This window comes from Plutella xylostella, chromosome 19, assembly GCF_932276165.1.
Source record: "Plutella xylostella chromosome 19, ilPluXylo3.1, whole genome shotgun sequence".
Taxonomy (NCBI): domain Eukaryota; kingdom Metazoa; phylum Arthropoda; class Insecta; order Lepidoptera; family Plutellidae; genus Plutella; species Plutella xylostella.
The window spans coordinates 6,642,784-6,662,844 of record NC_063999.1 but is presented as its reverse complement, the minus strand read 5'-3'; the positions used below and the strand labels follow the sequence as shown (position 1 = coordinate 6,662,844).

Here is a 20,061-nt window from a genome sequence, read left to right as displayed (position 1 = left end):
ACATACACGACCTTCCAAGTACCACCTCGCGGAAATTTGGCTATGCAGACGACCTTGCACTTGCGACCCAGCATAAAAGCTTTGAAGCTACTGAGGTAATACTGGAGCGAGATTTAAAGGAAATGGCAACATACTACCGAAACTGGCGTCTCTGTCCTAGTGCAACAAAAACAGAAGTCTGCTGTTTCCATCTCTGCAATAAGCAAGCCGATAGAGAGCTTAAGGTGAGTTTCCAAGAAACCATCTTGCGACACAATTTCTACCCTAAGTACCTGGGGGTAACCCTGGATAGAAGTCTCACCTACAAACATCACCTAGAGAAGTTGGCAGGGAAACTAAAGAGCAGGAATAACATCATCCAAAAACTAACAGGCACGACATGGGGAGCAAACGCTGCATGCCTTAAAACCTCCACCATGGCTCTGGTGTACTCAACGGCTGAATACTGTGCACCTGTGTGGAAGAACAGCACACACGTCTCGATGGTGGATGTCCAGCTGAACCACTCAATGAGGCTTATATCAGGCTGTCTAATGCCCCACCCCATATTCGCCGTGAAGCCTGCCTCAACCGTGAGATGGTTAAGATCCTTGGAAACCCTACCCTGCCAATCAACGAGGATCTTGAGCCCTTAAAAAAGACACGGCTTAAGTCACGTGACCCTCCTGCCAAGAGCTTCCACACATACAACCCTTCGTGGAAAGCTGGCGATGCGTGGAGAAGTGAATGGAGCGAAAACCCACCATCTCGCAAACTATTTGTACCAAGCACAACGCAACGAGCAGCTGGCTTCTGTGAACCGCGGAGTGTCTGGTGCCGACTTAACCGCCTGCGAACAGGAGTAGGCAACTGTGCATACCTCTGGCATAAGTGGGGGTGGAGCGAGTCAGCAGCTTGCGAATGCGGACACCCACAGCAGACCATAGACCACATCGTCTTCGAGTGTCCTATCACAAAATATGCCGGACCTGCCGATGACTTCACCAACCTCACCAGCAGCGCTACTGCATATTTAAATAATTGTAGTTTTTAGTGACGTCTATAAATTCTTATTTTAATATTATTTTATGTACCTAACCAGTAAAGCCATACGATAAATAAATAAATAACTACACAAACAAAATTATGGAAAAAGAACGAGCGTAATAACTTTTGGAAATAACAAATATGCCTTACATTTTGACAGTGACAGTTGACGATACGCAACGTAAACGGAGGTTCAAAAATGATGTAATCGCTGCACTGAAATTGAATCACACAAAAAAACAAAATAAAAGCAACTAAAAACCCTTCAACTCACCTGACGGACCTGCTTGTACTGCTCCTCGAAGCTCCAGCCCGCCGCGCTGCCCTCGGACGAGGAGCTGGACGCAGAGCCGGCGGGGGGCGCGGGGGGCGGCGGCGCGGGGGCGAGGAACGCCGGGGGCGCGTAGGGGAAGCCCCCGCCGCCCCCGGCCAGCGCGAACACGCTGCTCGGCGCCGACAGTGGCGCCCCCTGGGCCAGCGACGCCAGGGACGAGAGATGCGGGTGGAGAGACGACTTGAGCGACTCGAAGTCGTCTCGCACCTGCGGAATTAATGTGAGGTGAGTGGGTTAGATGGAGTATTTTTTGGTATGATGGTTTGACAATGATGGCAGAAATTCTAATTTTAGAGCTGTCAAAAACATAATTTCTTTGTTTAAAATTCGACTCTGTGAGTAGGTACTCCTGTTAATGTCATTTTTTGCTAGCAAAATTTTTAGTTTTACAAGGTCATAATTAGAATGCCTTCTGCCATAAAAATCGGCATCATTACTGGGTAATGCTATTAGGATCATATTAAATAATGTTCATCTAAAGGGTACAAATACAAGGTAAACAAGGCTTCATAAATCATAATACATCCTTTAACACACATCAAGAAGATTTTCAACCCGCAACAAACACCCCAACTAATCGCACAACAGCACAACTAAACTAAAAGTGGTTGATGATGACGGACGCAAACAAACACATACTTTGATAGTCTCGTGCGGGCGCGGCGAGTTCCTGGTGAGCCCCGGCTGGTTCAGCGGGTGGTGGTTGTGGTGGTTCATGTTGACTGGCTGGTGCAGGTGCAGTGGCTGGGGCACGTCGCGCCCGACGCCCTCGTCCGAGCTGTCGCCCGACTGGTCGCCCGACGAGTCGCCGTCAGATCGCGCCGACTGCAATGTTACAACTACGTTTAATTAATGCAGAAGAACTTTGTGATATTGGGTCGGGATTTTGGCTATTTCAGGTGGGTAAATGTTGGGTGTGAAACTAAAGTATATTGAAAAAAAAACTTGTCTATTAATTGTTATAAGTATGGCGGTACAGCTTGAAAATTAAAGCCGCCTTCCAAACAAAACCAGTTTACATTCTTGAATCGATAAATTTTCCGCAAAAAGCTAGCAACATTGCATACGTGCTCGCTACCGTAACAATTACCCTTATAATAGAAAAATAACATTAGCATTGCAAAACGATCAGACGGAATCGTACCACACGGCTCGTCTAATGCGGATATGAAAGCCGCATTATTCGTAACTAATTAAATAACATACGGGTCACTTTATATGTGGGTTCTTCAATTCTATTTTGAGTCGCATTTATTCGAAAGGAACACGGCAAGATGTACGAGTAGATACGCAGGTGTTTACTGTTTATTGCGTGTGAGTCCGTCCGCTAATTGTAATGTACGCCATTATTGACTGAAATAAATGATGATGTGTCGCAGTATTTTATAAAACATTTTCAAAAGTCAGTTCGCAGCGCTAAGTTGTAATTAACGTTGGAAGATCATACATTCCTCGCCGTCTATAATTTATTATAACTTTTTATGTAACGGACCTACATCCTTCATAGCATCCTACGATCAGCCACGAGTTTATACCGTAGCATAAGTTCGTAAACCGTAATATTTTATCCTTCGACCATTATAATCAAAGATTTTATCAGGTAACTCTAGCAAAAAATCAGTAACCAGCGAACCAATTAGTCGTAGTTTCATTATTTATTCCATGTAGTACTTATAATAACACAGTAATGTAAACACACATATACAAACACGATTACTAGCTCGATGTAGCTCATACAATGTAAGCGGTTGCAATTAGCCCTACGAGGAGGAAGTCGAATCAAACGGCTATTACAATCCTCGCCTAATCTCGATGTGTTTACACAAACTGCAGCACAAATGGCAACAAACTGGAAACCCAAGGAGTCACTTCCTCAAGGTTATTAAACTAAATTATTTGACAAAACAGATGTTAACCACAGTGAGCAAATTACGTTGAATAGCCCGCGGGTTGTCGAGTTGGCGACTGGCGGTTGACAATCAATAGTGGGTAATATTGATGATCGAGGCAGGTCTATGTCAGCCGGCATCATGCGAGCGGGACCGGGAACCAGTCCGCGGACGTATTAACGTGCCATCGGACCCATCGGAGTGAGAAGCAATCAAATCGTTGGGCGAAATGAGTGCATTCTGCGCGGGCGCAGCGGCGGCGAACAGCCAGCGGCCCTCAATTACGACATTAAAATTATTATTTTATTTCCATTTTTATTTATTATTCGCATTATTATATTGTGTCGAGTTATTATCGGTGAAATGTTTCGTTCGGATAAACGGTCGGCTCGCAGCGACACGCAAGCCCCGATCGGTGTCCACTTTTATTTTGTTTTATTCACTTCACTTTCTCATGGTTCCAGACTGCTACTGGATTCTTTTATTAGAGTCCGGCAACAAAAACGTAATTTGTGGCTTTTGAGTTTGCCACCGTTTACTGCTACAGCTCTGATTGTGATATCGTGGAATGTGACAGAATTGTCAGCAAGTGTCAAGAGCGGATGAAAGTTAATGATATTATCATGCGAGACATGGTAGGCACCGATGAGTAGGATAGTGTTAGCACGGGAACCGCTAAATGCTCAGCAAACTGCGTCAGTGAGCAGCCGACAACTGTCGCGTGATTTTATAATAAAAACGTAACTGTACGGTGTTTGGGGAGAAACTCGTTGTAAGAACCTGAACCTTATATTGTGTACATCTTGTTGGCTTTGACCGAGGACCCGGCCAGAAGTCACGGGCACGACAACATTCATAAAAAAAACAGCCAGTTATATGTAATAGATTTTTCATCAATCAATAATCATCAAAGCCGCAGCCATGCCTACCTATATTTATAAGTAAGTACCTATGTATTAACCGCTCACTGTGTATTAATCACTTAGATACAAACATCCAAATTCCTAACAAAACAGAAGACGAAAGGAAAAGTGACCCTATCGCATCCATTAAAGGGCCGAGTCGCTTATTTTTTGGATAAACAAGGAATGCAAGGGAATCACTGGAACCCTCGAGGATGGTTTGTTCCAATATAAAGAGGACACACTTTTGATTAACGCCTTTTACCGAAAGACACGATTTGTTTACATAACACGAAGCGTACTAGTAATGAGAATCAGAATTAATTAGGCACGGAGCGAAATATAATTCACAGAATATTGCATCAAGGACGGATTTTTTACGTCATAAATTATCAGAAATAGGTGACGCGATGGAAATCGAAGATCATAATATTAATATTTGTTTTATTTACCTATGTAAAGATATGTAGTTGGCACATATCTACCATGTGGAAACACGAGATCAAATAGAAACTTGTAATGAAACGCTAAACTTGTTTGCATTGCTAAGCAAATATCCGACCATCGCAATAAAGTATCCAACTTGTTGAATTTGATGCCACTTTTTGTAATTGATTTAGATACTTGAACGTAAGTACCGACAGGTATATAATTCAAAGCTGGAATTACCTACGAAGAAATAAGACAAGAAAGTGGTAAAAAAACAAAAGAAGTCACACAAGATTATTAAATTTTCACTGAAGTAGCTTATCCTACAGAAGATAAACTGATAAGCCATGTTATCATGTGACTGAGGGCCGCCATCTTGTGTGCTCCCGTGGGCACGTAAGCAAAATATTCTCGCAAAAGCACCTTCCCGGGAACATGATTAGCAAGCCCCGTCACGACGCCTTTGTCCTCACGTTAGCGGAGTTAGCACCCGGGGTGTTTGCCCGCCATAGCACACCACTCGCTAGACTAACACTTTATTGTCTGGAGAAATTCACAAACGTTAACGAACAAATCAAAGAAAACCACATTACACGGCAGTGACTCGCAGTCTATACATCAACAGCTATACGATTGTTCTTTCGAAACTACTCAAATGGCAACAATAATAAGTCTTGACAAATTTTATGACTCGCTAGCAGCGGCGTTTAAAACTCTGCTAGTTGCGCCCGTAATGAATTATCTGAATGAAGAAACATACAAAGTAAACTGAAATCGAAATTTTATTGAAAGCACTAAAATTTTATTGGCATCAGACGTACAAAGGTAATCACCGCCGGGTGGGATAATACGCGGACAAAAGGATAGCATATAGCATAAATAAAAAGAGCATCAGATCCGACCCAGCGTGTCACAAACATGACAAAGTTGCGACATTAAGAGCCGCAATAACATTAACACTAGCGAACGTAAAATAACCGCCAATAACACGAGGAACGCATCAAACCTCAAAGCAACAGGTTCTGGCTGCGCAAACAGCCAGTGTTTACATTACGATCCTGGGCCTTCATTTAATAATTCTCGGGAACTAAAAGGCTTTGAACATTTCATCAGATGACCCTCGCTGTTTGCACTGGCTGCTTGCCCTCGAGATGCTAATGTGGACACAAGGGTCGGTATCGGCGATCCTCCATCGATGCTTTATTGTTGTTGGCCTTCCCTCCACTCGTCCATAGTGGCTTCTTCGATTACACCCCGTGCCTACACAGCCGCTTTAAAAGCCTCACATTTCTCCGATATTCTTTTCACTGTCTTTAGTCAAATCGCTATTTATAACCGCACATTTAAATCATGAAAGTGATCTTTCGCCTTTGCCCCAGTTCGCGCTTACAGCGGAGTTCAAAGTGAAGGATAAAGGCTAGTGATTCATCCGCGTTGTTTACAAGCTGCGCGGGCGCAAGCGGGGCGGTGGCGAGAGCGGCGCGGCTAAACAAAAGGTGATAAGGGGCGAGGTAAACAACCGCGACAGCGTGACGGAACCGCGGGGCTTGTGCAGTTATTGCCTGAGATTAGGCTACTAGGTAATCAAGTACATAAATACTAAGTAGACTTTATAGCTAGTTTAAGGTAGTGATCAAACTGTGTGATGTGGTCAAACTGGCGAGTGATTTTTATACGACTGACAAAGAATGATTAAATAGAAGACAAATATTTAAAGTTAATTTATTCAAGTATGTATTTCCTAATAATTGAGAAGGAGAAACTTATTGAAATTCTTAGTAAAATCCGTGGCATAATAACAACTAATTGTTAAACCATCTGCATATTTCTAAAGATACCCATTCAATCGCACTTTACAGTTCTGAATTTGAAATCATTTGGCCGCTTAATTTTATTCAAAATACCGCAACAGCGGTAAATAAAAAGAGATCGTGTCACTTATTGTGATGATAATTATTTTAGAAAACAAAAACTAGAAAGCTGACGACGAAGATGCCTATTTGTTAATTATTGTCACCAAAATGGCGTCAGTATATTGTTAATGAGGTAAGATGGCGGAGTGACAAATCGTGGAGATCCAAGTACATGCGCGTGCGCAGGCTGATTGACGCGTGCCAGATACCGTCTCCACAAGCCAACTATTTATTTATATGTAGGTAGGTACGAGAAAGCGCAAATAAAAACGAGTTCTTAAACCTTACGATACCAAATGAATCTGTGTTTGCGAAGACGCTACGGACGTGATGCAAGTTCCTCGGCAAATTGCAATCAATTAACCACGGCATGACACGCGAGCGGTTAAGGATCTATCGGGATAATATTTGACAGTGAAAAATATTGAAATCGCTGAGACAATTATTGGGAAGCGTAGCGAAGCGCGCGCGTGGTCCAATATTGACATTTCTCACGACGACTCGACGTGTCCCACACCTAGTCGCCGTTCCTCTATTTCCTTCGCTTTTCACACAAATAGGTAATAATCGATAGCCTTTATAGCGTACGTCTGCGACGCCGACATAGTTGCGTTTCGGGGAACCTTTTAAATATACGTGCTAGGTGCCGGACACGAATCAAAGCTGCTCGCTAAGTGATTGCACCAACCGGCGGCGATATACTCCTGAAGGGCTAGCACGGGGCGCAATTAAGACATGACAAAAGTTCTCCGTCGCACTCGCTCTTGAGGCTGCGCGATGTGAGTTAGCGCGATACAAAACTTTTCTCACGTCTTAATTACGCCGTTATGCCCCGTGATAGCCCTTCTGACCGTCTTGTGAAAACGGCTGCAACCCAAGTAACATTTCATTCGAGCTTAGGTTGTAAGGAATGCCTTTAGGTTTTATAAGGGTCGTGAAAAGGTTAATGCTTTGCTATCTGGTCATATTGAGTACTTGAGAATGATTAATAACTCCTAAAACTAATTGTTTATTAATACAACCTTGGAGCTGCTGATAAGAGTTTAAATTAACGTTATTTTAACTTGTATTTCAAGAGCATATAGTTCTAGGATCTTATAGTTGTCGTAGACTCCTGATTATGTTGTAGAAAAGCTAGCATTATGCTAAAGTGAGAGCTTAAGGTTAAATTTTCAGCCTTGATACAACTATTAAGTTATGGTATGTTGAAATCACCTATAAGTAATATTTAAAACCTATCTTAAACCTTTGGGCTGATGAGAGTTGTCTAGGCAAACAAATTAGGACTACGTGGTGAAAACCAAAAGCATTAAGTCAGTAGCTATGAGCTAAAGGCATAATTTAAGTCCTTCAAGAATATTTTAAAGCTCATAAAGGCATCTTCAAAATATGTTTAATGCTTTTTGGTAATTTCCTAACGTCCGCCATATTTTTTCACTTAAATAAAAAAAAAACATTACAAAAAAGATACATTTTAATTAATTAGGGCAAAATTCAGTAGCGTGTGCTATACCATTCCAAATATATGTGTTTTTATATAAACAGTACTTTTATTTATAATATAACTTTCCACCAAACATAAAATTTTATCTATTTATTTTAATTAAAATATCTTCAAATTTATTATTTACAGAAGGCCCGTCACGTATACAGAACTATTATCCTAAAGTATCACAATGAAGTGCTAGTCGCACAAGGTTTTCATATTTCCTGACTTCCGCCTAACTACTTACTTATTATTTTGTATGAATACAATCTTACAAGTTAGCCATTTTGAATCTTGGAAAGTGTCAGGTAATAGCGCCATTATTATTATATAGAATTGATTTTCTGTGCAAAAATCTTACACAGAAACATTTTAAAACCCAAAAGTCCTGGAAAGGCATTATAGAGTTACATCCACGACTAATTTAGAACTTAAAAGCTGTCTTCCAAGGTTAGATTGAAGTTAAATTAAGGTTGTGAAGGTTATATTTAGGTTCTGTGTTATTAGTTCAAAAGGTTCTGGGTTTGAGCTATAGGTTTTGCTGTAGCTCTCAGAAAGGTTCTAAAACGTGGGCCCTTTTTGCACTCAGGAGGTTAATATAAGGTTAATATAAGGTTATTGAGCCTTCTAAGACTTACGAGTAGATTTCCATACAAAGGTTCTAGAACCTTTTCAAAACCTTTCTAAAACCAAAAATGTTACTTGGGAAGCGCGGACGCAGAGTGCAAATGCAAACTGCACGCTTTTATTTGCATTACACATTTCGTAAACTTGCAAACAACCATCATTGTGGATAAAAGCCTTTGTGATGCCTTTATATTTGTCGTGTTGAGTCACCGTTTCGATGGGGAAACGAGGAGAATATTCGCGGAAGACATGTCACAGGTCAGTGTGCTCCGTACCAAGGGGAATATTCCACTGACAGATCATTGACGAGCGTCTCATGAATGACAGCTACTAGTGGCAGTGCCGACTAGATCTTGTACAGTTAGGTGAGAAAAATAATATACTGAAAAAAAAATTGTGTTATTTTCGCATAATTTCATACAATGTATCATTTGCCAGCCATGTCTACAGCTTTGTTTCAGCCGCCTTCCCAACAATCTGTCACATCACATGCTACATTTCCCAATAAGGCAATAAATACTTCTACAGTTTACGATTTGTCACTGACATAAACTGGTCTTAAATATCAATAACAAATCATGGCCATCTTCGGAAGAATCTTTATAAGAGTGAGTCCAAGGGGCGGTTACCGAGACATGGAGTATGTAATCATGGTAACAAGATTGAGATTTGAATGATAGGCAGTCGTGGCTAGCGAGTTGTCGATGCGTGGTGTGTTATAGATGGTCACTATTGACTGTTAAGAGTCGATCAATAGAGACGCCAAACGGATGTGGTTTTCTCAGTATTTGAATAAAGATGGACGTTCAAGTGTCATTTCCTTTGAGAAAAGCGTTAGCCGCGACGCTGCAAGGAGCTTACGATTTAAACTTGCTGACTAAATATAGAGATAACAAATCTGACAAGGCTCTCATTTAATTCCACTTTGTTAGTAATATTCTTAAGTCTTTAAAATCAGCGCAAGCTTTCACAGAAAGAAACCACAAGGTATGGCCATAACACATTACAATACATCTCGTGACAAGCCTATGAGTATGCTGAAACGCCGTTTTAACCAACAATAATTATCTTTAGCCATTATATAGCACATCATAAACTAAGTTACTAACTTGCAAACCGCAACCTCAGTCGATACGTTGACCTGGTACATACAGTGTGTATAGGAATAATACTAAAACAATACATTAATAATAACGATGTGGTTTCTGGACTATGTAACGATTAATATTTATACTAAAGGACTATGTCGTGGTCGTAAACGTAAATTGAAATTCATACCTACTTACATAATTTTACAGAATTCGAATTTTGTAAAAGTTACTTTTAACCTTAAACATGCTAACGTTTGTGTAACGATACATAATTTAAGATTTAATCACAGCCTAATCTTTATTGGTTTAATCTGCCGACCCCAACACACATGAAGTTTGTTTCGATTATGCTATGCACATAATTAAGTTTAGTACAATTTTGCATATCTATTCAAATGTTTGTAGCTAAACGAATTCAGTAACGTTAACCGTGTCTTATCTTACTTAATAGGTACCTACATTTAAATATAAAAAATAAGCTAATTTACTTTACAATAAAAAAACCGGCCAAGTGCGAGTCGGGCTCGCGCACAAAGGGTTCCGTAGCAGCAAATATAATATTACAGTTAAATCAACCTATCTCAAAAACTATAAGAGATACTTTGATCAAACCAAAAATCGTTGAAAGAGTTAATTAGCATGCATCACCTCTATTTTTTTTAGAATTTTATACCCCGTAGTTATAAAAATAGAGGGGGGGGGACATACTTTTTACGACTTTGAGAGCTGATATCTCAAAAACCGTTCACTTTAAGAAAAATATTTTTTAGAAAACTTTATATCATTTTAAAAGACCTTTCCATTGATACCCCACACGGGTATGTACATCGAAAAAAAAAATTTCATCCCTCAGTTACATGTATGGGGGGCCCCACCCCCAATTCTTTTTTTTACTATTTAGTGTCATATTTTTGTAGCGGTTCATACAACACATATTCCCATCAAATTTCATCACTGTAGTACTTATAGTTTCCGAGTAAATCGGCTGTGACAGACGGACAGACGGACAGACGGACAGACGGACAGACGGACATGACGAAACTATAAGGGTTCCGTTTTTGCCATTTTGGCTACGGAACCCTAAAAAAACGAAATCATAAAGCTTTGGTCCATTACGAGACTTTTTATTTCACATTCCTCAAGAAGCGGCCATCAAAACAAATATTCGTCTCCAAAATCAATACGAACCCTTCCTGATAATGTCCAAATAAACTTGGACGATTTAAATAAAACAAATCGACAAAAAACGTTCGGAAATCAACTCGGACTGAACGTATCCTAATCGAAGTCGACCGATCTGTCAACCTTCGATGCATTGTATTTTAATAATATATTGCTTCTCATTACAATTTTAATAAATCATAATATCACTGAATCTTATAAAAAAAAAATAAATTCGGAGCCAAGATTTTTATAGATACATAGATAACTCTTAATTGCACATTCATAAAAATTAATTTAATAGGTATAATGATCGATAAATGTAACATAGGTATCATGTTATGTGCCTGAGTAAAACGTATCGTGATATTAATTTCTAATGAATGTCAACTAGTTTTAATTATACATTGATTTGATTGGATGCGAATCGTGAACAGTAGAATGGTAACCAAACTGAAAGAAACTGTCTTGCTATAAGTACAGCAATTTGCATACAATAGGTGTTGCATCAATTTAGAATTTAATCAAGTTATTAAAGCATTGTTGAGTTTATGTTACCGATGTGGGATATGCTTGACGTTAACATCAGACTAAACCACGCATAGAATGTAGAAATTAATGATTAATTTCAAACGAAATGACATGAAAGTTAGATCGTGTCGCAAATACCAGACTCGAATGCCTCGAATAATTGATAAATCAATTCACTTCACAACGAAAGAAGCATTAAATCAAAAGAGCAACAACGCGCCTATCACAACGTTTTGACGTGGAGAAACGCGCCCGATATTAAACTGTTGCCCGCTAGATGGCGCGATAACGAGCCTTCAAACTGGCCTGTCATTAGCTTATTAATGACCTGTATAACCTGGAGCCATATTGATAGATTAAAACGGAGCTTTAACAAGTTGTTTAAGCAAAGCACTTGAGTCTACAAAATCACATCAAGTGGAAAGTACAGAAGGTCTCGAACAATGGCTCGCCCCCGCACCGTCTGTGCCACGTCTGGGCGACCGATGTGATGCTCCTTTTGCAATTAACCGTATTAGCATACTCTGCGCCCACGCACGCCAAATTGTATCACGATTTCTCCTCCCATGTTTGATATCACGTCAATGTTAATCAAACTGTTTGAATTACGAAGAGTTAACAAACCAGCCCGACCTAACACTTTCGCTACATTCTTCTTTTTGTGGACACACTGTCTTATTTAGGCGAAATTGGTTGTGTGACCGTCACAAATGTTTCTAATGCTGCGTTTTGATTTTATGTCCTTTCTGGCGGGCATAAGGTTTTGTTTTAATTGTTGGGTCGGTGTAGTTAAGTCGTTCTGGCGGGTGTGGGCCAACTGGACCACACACCGTCACGAGTCGACAGCGGGTCGGTAAAACAACACTTCTCTTAGTATACTTTGCAGGTAAACTAGTAGCTTTGAAGACACGCGTCAAATGATTGATATGGGCCTCGACTTGTTCTGCTAGCTGTAGCATTAAGCTAGCAGACGCTATTTAGAAGTGAATTACACTAAGTGATATAAACATTCAGTGGCTTCGATTTGCAAGATTAAACGCAAAATATGGAATATAATCCACATCTTGCTTCGACACGATAACAAAACCGAAATGAACGTCAACACAAATTCTTAAAGAATGAATAACATGACACATCGGTGACATTATCAAGCGCTGCAGCTCACTTCCTCTGCAAAACAAAGAGATCTCAATCTTCTTTACAATCCTTATGATTATGGATCGAGCCTTAAGAGGGGGCGAGTACGAAGACAATCAAACCGGTAGCTCAGGTCCTTCCTTCCATGTCCTACTGGGACACTTTAACCTAACGAAAACAAGCTAAATTCATCCCTAAAACCACAATAACAAGACATATCCAACATAGTGGTAGACTTTATAAAATTGACTCAAAAGCTTTTAGTCTCGTAGGATTTACATTTTTATTACGTCTGCCTACAACTAATAAATATTGTTTTCTTAAAGTACTGCCCTTTTTAGGCAGCTAGCCGATGATACGTAGTAATTTGCAGCGATGTTAAATAAGATGAAGCTTTTAAAAGTGTAAATATCGAGAAGCTTATAAAGCTAAACGTTTTGAATGTAAGCTCCATGCGTATGTAGGTATATGAAAACAAAAATGCATTGAAGCTGAAAATTTATTTACGTTCATCAAGTAATAATTTTTTAACTAACCTTGGTTCTTGATAACATTTGCCGACATAATTATACCTATATCAGTTATGTATACAACCTAGAAGACGGATAACACTAAAAACTAACCAAAATGTAAGTTATTACAAACTGTGGCTTAAAAAAAAGACGGCGTCTATTTTCTCAAACCTGTTGTTCTCTAAAAAGCAAAGCTTCTGTTCTCAGCCCTCGAACCTTTGTAGGTACATATAGCTACCGCTGGCGGGTGTCTCCAAGATTGGAATACATTAGGGTAAATTGTTACACCGCTTTCCCAGTTTCCCAAAGCAAATTGACAGCTAGAATGTGACACTCTGACCCTACATAGTAATTTACACTGTTGCGAGGAAAGTCAAAGGTGTACGGAGGCCCTAAGGTGAGTTTACATTCTTTAAAATAGTGTGTAACTATAATTATGTTTTGTTATGTATTTTTAATTGGTTACAGTTTAATAGTCCCTAACTATAATTGTACCAACACTACCAACAGTGATGCCAGCAGTTTCGGAATTGCAACCAGATATACTTACTAAATCGAAAGTGCTGAAATAAATATTGATTCAATCGAGAAAGTTCGATAGTAAAATTAGAAGTCATAAAATATGTTCATAAAACGAAAGTGCAAATACTTAACTCAATCGAGGATGCGTAACATTTATTTAACGGAACGTTTCATCAATTAATTAATTCGTAATCTCTAAGCAAATATGTAATAATGTAGTTGTTCAATGAAAAATAACACAGCGTACGCGCCAAGTCGAATAAATAAATAAAACCTACATATCTAATGATAGTCAACAATTATGTAATTTATTCGTAAATTCTAATTTGGCTACCGAGCTTACACACATTTATTTGTCCATACTGGCTTCTGGGACTGTGTACCTCGTAATATCGTTGTTTGAGAAGAAAAAATATGAATGAAATTACGAATCTTAATGAAAATATGTAGTAAATTCAAATAATATACATTCTGAGTACGATCCTATTACTGTAGTTAAATAGTGTTAATGTAATCATATTAATATTGTACATCCATACGTACGTGATTAGACCACACGTACACAAAAACGTAAACCAAATCATAGATAGCACTTGCCCGAATGAAACTATCAGAGATGTGTCAAGAGCGTAAACACTAGCGACATGCGGGGGCGAATAGAAAATGTTAGTAGCCCCACAATCACTGTCCCCTGCACTCGACTACGTCACATCTAAATAGACCCCAATCCCATAGACATAGGAGTGATAGGGTAACGCTGCCACCTGCATTCAGGGGACAATTGGTACTCAACAGAGAGTACGATTGTTTATTCTGTAATATTACTTCGTAATACGGTAGTTTAGGGTCCTTGAACATGTGGACCACCAGGCAATCCGGTGGGGGGCTGGATGGATTCTACTTACGCTTTGCTATTGTTTACACTATGATAAAGTATAATCATTAGAGTATTGGAATTAGATTCTTTACTACAGTCAAAGCCATAAAAAGAAGACTACCTTTACTGAACAAAATTGCACAAAAAAGGAATCACCCACCGCTAATAAATGCCCACGTACTGCAGCGCTAACAAAAACTGGCACTCAAAAATATACTGTCCCTAAATTCAAAACAATAATTTTATTAAAGTCATTGTCAAAAAACTATATCTAGCCGATACAATTACCATAATGAGATGCGCACAAAACCGTTTCATTGTTGTTGGTGCTTATTAACAAATAGACGAGGTCGCGTCCGCGGGACCACCGGTGTTACATCTCCAAGTCTAATGGGGACAGACCTGCTGCGTCACTGTGGGGTTGACTCCCGGAAGCCAGAGCGAAGAAACTATAGCTCTGCGCTTTTAAAGACAGATTTTGGTTAAACTATACAGAGCTGGAGGTGATAAAATAAATTTTGTGGAAATACCCTAAAATATTTAGGCATATAGGTTAGGTTTAAAGGTTGTCTGGAAGAGATTGCTTTAAGAAATAAAGCCGCCTTTTTGTAGAACCTATTTTATTTATAAGTTGTCTTTGTGTAATATTTTCTTTCATGGTGCAAAATAAGGATAATATATTCTATATCAAACGTAATCATAAAGGTACAAATAATATAGTTTAAATAGTAGTGGTTAATGACCGGAGATTGTATAGTGTGTATAGTATAGCTAGCAGTGCACGCAAAGACAATAGGAGAAGACCACGCTCTCGTCTCGAGGCAGCTTCTGAAACTTCACAAAGCTGTTGAGAACAAACTTACAGTCGACCAATCGCACCAAAGAATCCGTTTTCCCGCAAATATAAATGGCATTTGACTAACAAAACAGTTTTTATGCTCACGTACAAATATGCGTCGGCTCGCTCGACTTGCAAGTTTAGCAGAAAGCCTGTGACTGAATCAAGCTTCGACTAATTAGCATACGCGATAAAAGACTCGGCCAATATTCAACATGCATGATATATTAAAATCACGTCCTCACAACAATTTAAAGCGACGAACGAGCGATCAAATAATAAAAACTGCTTTTGTCATTACAAACAGTCCGACCGTCAACCGCCTTCTTAGAAACACCATAACGACACGAATAATAATAAAATTAACTTAGTTAGCTATGTCGATGAATGTTAGTTTTCAGGAACCAATAGGCGGCGACGAAACCGACAAAATGGCGGATCTGCATTGAGATTATGTTAATAAATGCTATTATAGTCGCCAAATTAAATATCCTATATACCGAACTATATCTAAGCCATTTATAAATATGATGAATACAAAGTCAGTGACGCGCATCGAGCAGAATTTTCCACATCACCAACAATGTCACTAGAAAAATAAATAGTAACCATCTTAGGTACCGTACATTCACCAAGTGATAAAGGCCAAAATATTTTATTCATGACGCACTGAATTGGGCATTTCAAAACAAATTTTCCGTCATAGAATTAGTCGGTACTCAACCTAAAAACTTCAGCGAAGACAAAAAGCCGCGGCGAGACACATCACCATCCACCTCCGATTGAGAAACCGAATTTGAATAACAATCAATAAATTAATGTACGAGCATAATTTATTCATAACTGAGGAGGCTGCGACACCGGCGGACGCGCGCTGAATCCAAATGAAATTTTATAAGAAACGCTCCTTTCAACGCTCCATTATGGCCAGAATGTAATACTTTTCTTAACGTATCATCATTATCGGTCGCCATCACAATGCCCCTTTGAGTGCGTCTCGTTAAGTCCACTAATCTCTCTTAACACGTAAAAACGGACCGGAGTGACCGAATGAGTTTCTCGTGTTGGAATAATTAGTCTGCAATTGAAAGCGTGCTTTATTTCAAGAGACACAAACGGACATGACACGGTTGGCCAACGGTGAAACACTTTCACGAATACAATGATAATCATTTGAAAAGAAGCCTGGCTTTCGGGAGTGAACACCGAAAAACGCTTAGAATGTAAAAGGAAAATATTTAAATTGCCTCCGTTGTGCCATAAATAGCACCTCGTTAATTACGAACTGTAATCACATTTCGCCAAATGCGTTGCGTTACGACACACATGTCCCATCCCTTCACCGTTCTAAATTTAAATATCACAACGGTAGCCACTGCGGACGGCATACCAACGTATTTCCAAAAAAATATTATATCTATACATAATTAAACAGAAGGGAGGGGACTGGTTTTTCTTTATAAACAATATTGAATCAGATTTAGAACTTTATCAGGACCAGCGTCGTTTGTTTGGATAGCAGGTAACGTAAAAACCCATTTTCATTATAAAATTTATACGCGTGCAAACCGATTAAGACGAAACTAACGGGTTTATTGTTTATTGTTCATTTATTTATAATATTTCTTAATAATATACACAGTGCTCTTAAACCTAATAAGGTTTGAATGGGCACACATCACTCATGGTTGCCATTCATAGTTAAGTAGGTAGGTATTAATTATGTAGGTATCTAAAGGTACAATATAAGTTCTTAATACAATACAAAATGTAAGACCAATACATATTTGAAAATGTTAAATATAAAACACAATCTAGCCAAAGTAAATGAGAGGAATAACACATTAACAAATAAAAGCGTAATTAACAAATAAAAGCGTCATGCTCACGCATCTTCAATATAAGTTACCTATGCATATGCACATAAGTATAGGTCGGTATATGAATACACGCTAAATATTTATCGTAGTTTTGGACACTGCGCGATAATAGTTATAGTTTAATATGATTAGCATTGTATTAATTTAAATTTTCTGCACGTACTGTGGGTTGCCTGGCACAAAATTCTTATAACATTAAGTCCATCCTTTGTATAAAAAACTGAAATAAATAAATACTTAACCTCCGTATAAAACATCTCATATTTTTGTTGTCCATCACGAATACTCATCATGCTCCGTTTAACTGATGAATATCGCATTTAAGTTCATTAAGAGATCGCATCCGTTGCATAGCTCTATGAGGTATAAATCCGTGAGGTAATAACAGCTTAGAGCAGACACCGCGATCGGGAGCATAATTTATACCCTGGGATCGCTAGCGGTAGCAGGGGGCGAGATCTGTCCGTATCTATATTTATATAGCCTCAAATTGTAGTAATTGAGTGTTGATTGGACTAGTGATGGACGTTTCAACCGTGTTCCTATCATTCAACTGTAATGTACTAATGATCCGCCACGCCAATCAGACAGCCGAGCGGAAAAGAAAAAACTAAACTAAACGAATGCAGTCCCAACAAAGTTTTCAATCAATCCTCTAATAATATATTCGTCCGGACTGTCACATTGACCGCCCAATGTGAACTTCAGTGATCTTGGTATGGTATGTGGCTGCCTCAGCCCGGCTACTGGGTGTAGCCCCGGCCACCAACATGACACGCAATATTCGACTAACACGATCCAGAAGCAGCTCTTCTATTGTCGCTGCAAAAAATGCCTTATTTCTAATTATCATAATCACAAAGTGATGCGATTTCGATGGTATTCGAGAGATCGTGATCACGATAATCAACGAGAGTTCCTTCAACGTTAGTCTTAGAAGAAACTAAGGTAAAACTCCACAATTTTGCAGCAACTAAGCATGACAAAATAAAGCAAGTCAAACGTAAATAAATGTGGTTTATAATGTTTCGCATGTCTAAAGTCTCGCCTGGGGGGAACAGTAGCAACGATCGTGGGTCCAAATTGTGGCCTGTCAGACCTCGAGACCACCGCAATCAGAATACCAGCGAGACGTCCGATTGATCTGGAATCGAGCTAATCGTGGGAATCGATTATTTAAATCGACTAGATTAATGTACCGGCTAATGATACGGGGCTGACGTTTGGTGTAGTTTGATGACGTGTGGATGATGAAGGTTTATTATTTTGATATTTTCGATTGTTAATTTTAATAGTTTTGATAAATAAATTCTGTTCCCGTTACTCTTAAAACACAATATTATGTTTACTAATTGCAACGAAATACTTATAGGTATAACTTTTATGATCACACAATCGTAATGCAGGTTGCATTTACACAAGTTACAATTAGGTACGGTAATAATTAGTAAGTAATGAATTTAATTATAAATTGATATTAATCTACGACCTAGTACACAGCACTCTTGTACTCAGATTACAATATAATAGAGTTTTCGCAGAAACTGAGAAACAATGTAATGCAATTATTACTGGAACCGACTTAAATTACACGTTGATTGCATCAATTAGATGTAGGTTTTCCACATGTTTTCTAGCATTAACGCAATCAAATACGTCTCTAGAGCAAAGTTTGAGAAATGATAAGCCACAAATTTCATTATTTTTGGCTTAAAAACAATTGAATGATAAAATTAAAAAGAAATAAACATCTCGATAGCTTATTTGCTCTTAAATCTAACCAGCCAGCATGCATAAATAATTTTCTCGTTCTGCATAATATCGCACCGGGCAGCTCCCACGCTGCGTGCTACGGTTTCCGCGGAACACTGATACTCAGAACATTTACTATAATCACTGTATCGAGAATATAATCGTCGCAGGTGCTTTGATCCTCCTTGCGTGATCACGGAACCTCTTTTCTCTATCCGCAAGAAGGATTTTATTTGAGAAAGAAGGTTGAAGTTAGAGAACTGTGGACCAACGATATTAAAAATTAGCACTTTTATGTATTGTTACTGCTTTTATGTATCGTGGGATTCGTACGGCCACACTTTCCTAAACCTGTCTATCTAGAGCATTGCTAACATATTCAATAATTACCTATATGTTAACTTGTCACCAAAATAAATATACTTACTTAAAAATATTTAAATGGTAATTACGATCTGTTATTAAATCTTTTAATGGCGTCTCCATGCCGTTCGGTTTAAGGGGAACGATCAGCTTCCGTTTAATAGCTAGTGATTTGATTATAAATAACAATAATTGGTTCTCTTGAAACACGCCACTGCGGCGCACGCATGCTTCAGAATGCATGGTTATTTCTACTAATACACGTTCTTGTCGAATTGTCAATTAGGTATAATACGAATTTAATTTGAGAATCTGGCTCATTAATAACGTAGGTAAATAAAAGGTAGACCTACTAGGTATGGTGACTGGTCTAATCCCAGTAGTAGGTAGTGTGAAATCCTCTGACTATATTTAGTCAGAGGATTTCTTAGTCATTAGTTGTCAAAGTTTATATTTCTAATAGACAAAATAGAAAAAATACAGACAAAATTCCATGCTGTAAAATGAAGAATTCGGTAAAATACTATTATTATTAAAATTTATAGTCAGTATCAAATTAGGGCGTCTTGCACAACAAAGTTATAATTAAAATTAAATAGTTTGTCTCTTGCTCTGTCAGTATAATGTCAGAGCAAGAGGTCATAGATTTAATTTTGATTAACTTTGTTTTGCAAGACACCCTTAATGTGCCAAGTAAACCTACTCTGAGTATATTGTATAATGTATACACATGTAAAGGAAACAGCGTAATTTTACTCAGTAGCTAATGACTTCTCGAGTTCCGCTAATCA

The 20,061-nt window shown here is 38.7% G+C and overlaps 1 protein-coding gene across 5 annotated transcripts in view; it reads right to left on the bottom strand.

The window, feature by feature from the left end:
• Positions 1-20,061, bottom strand: part of LOC105383341 (protein dead ringer) — a 95,811-nt gene that overhangs the window by 65,770 nt on the left and 9,980 nt on the right. For 2 of the 5 annotated variants that reach the window (XM_048627771.1, XM_048627773.1), the window contains exons 2-3: positions 2,000-2,185; positions 1,301-1,567 (exon numbers count right to left, since the gene is read on the bottom strand). In XM_048627771.1, the coding sequence (XP_048483728.1) occupies positions 1,301-1,567; positions 2,000-2,185 (453 nt within the window). Of the gene's footprint in view, positions 1-1,300; positions 1,568-1,999; positions 2,200-20,061 lie in introns of all 5 variants that reach the window. The other 3 variants (XM_048627774.1, XM_048627772.1, XM_048627775.1) reach the window with 3 other exon arrangements.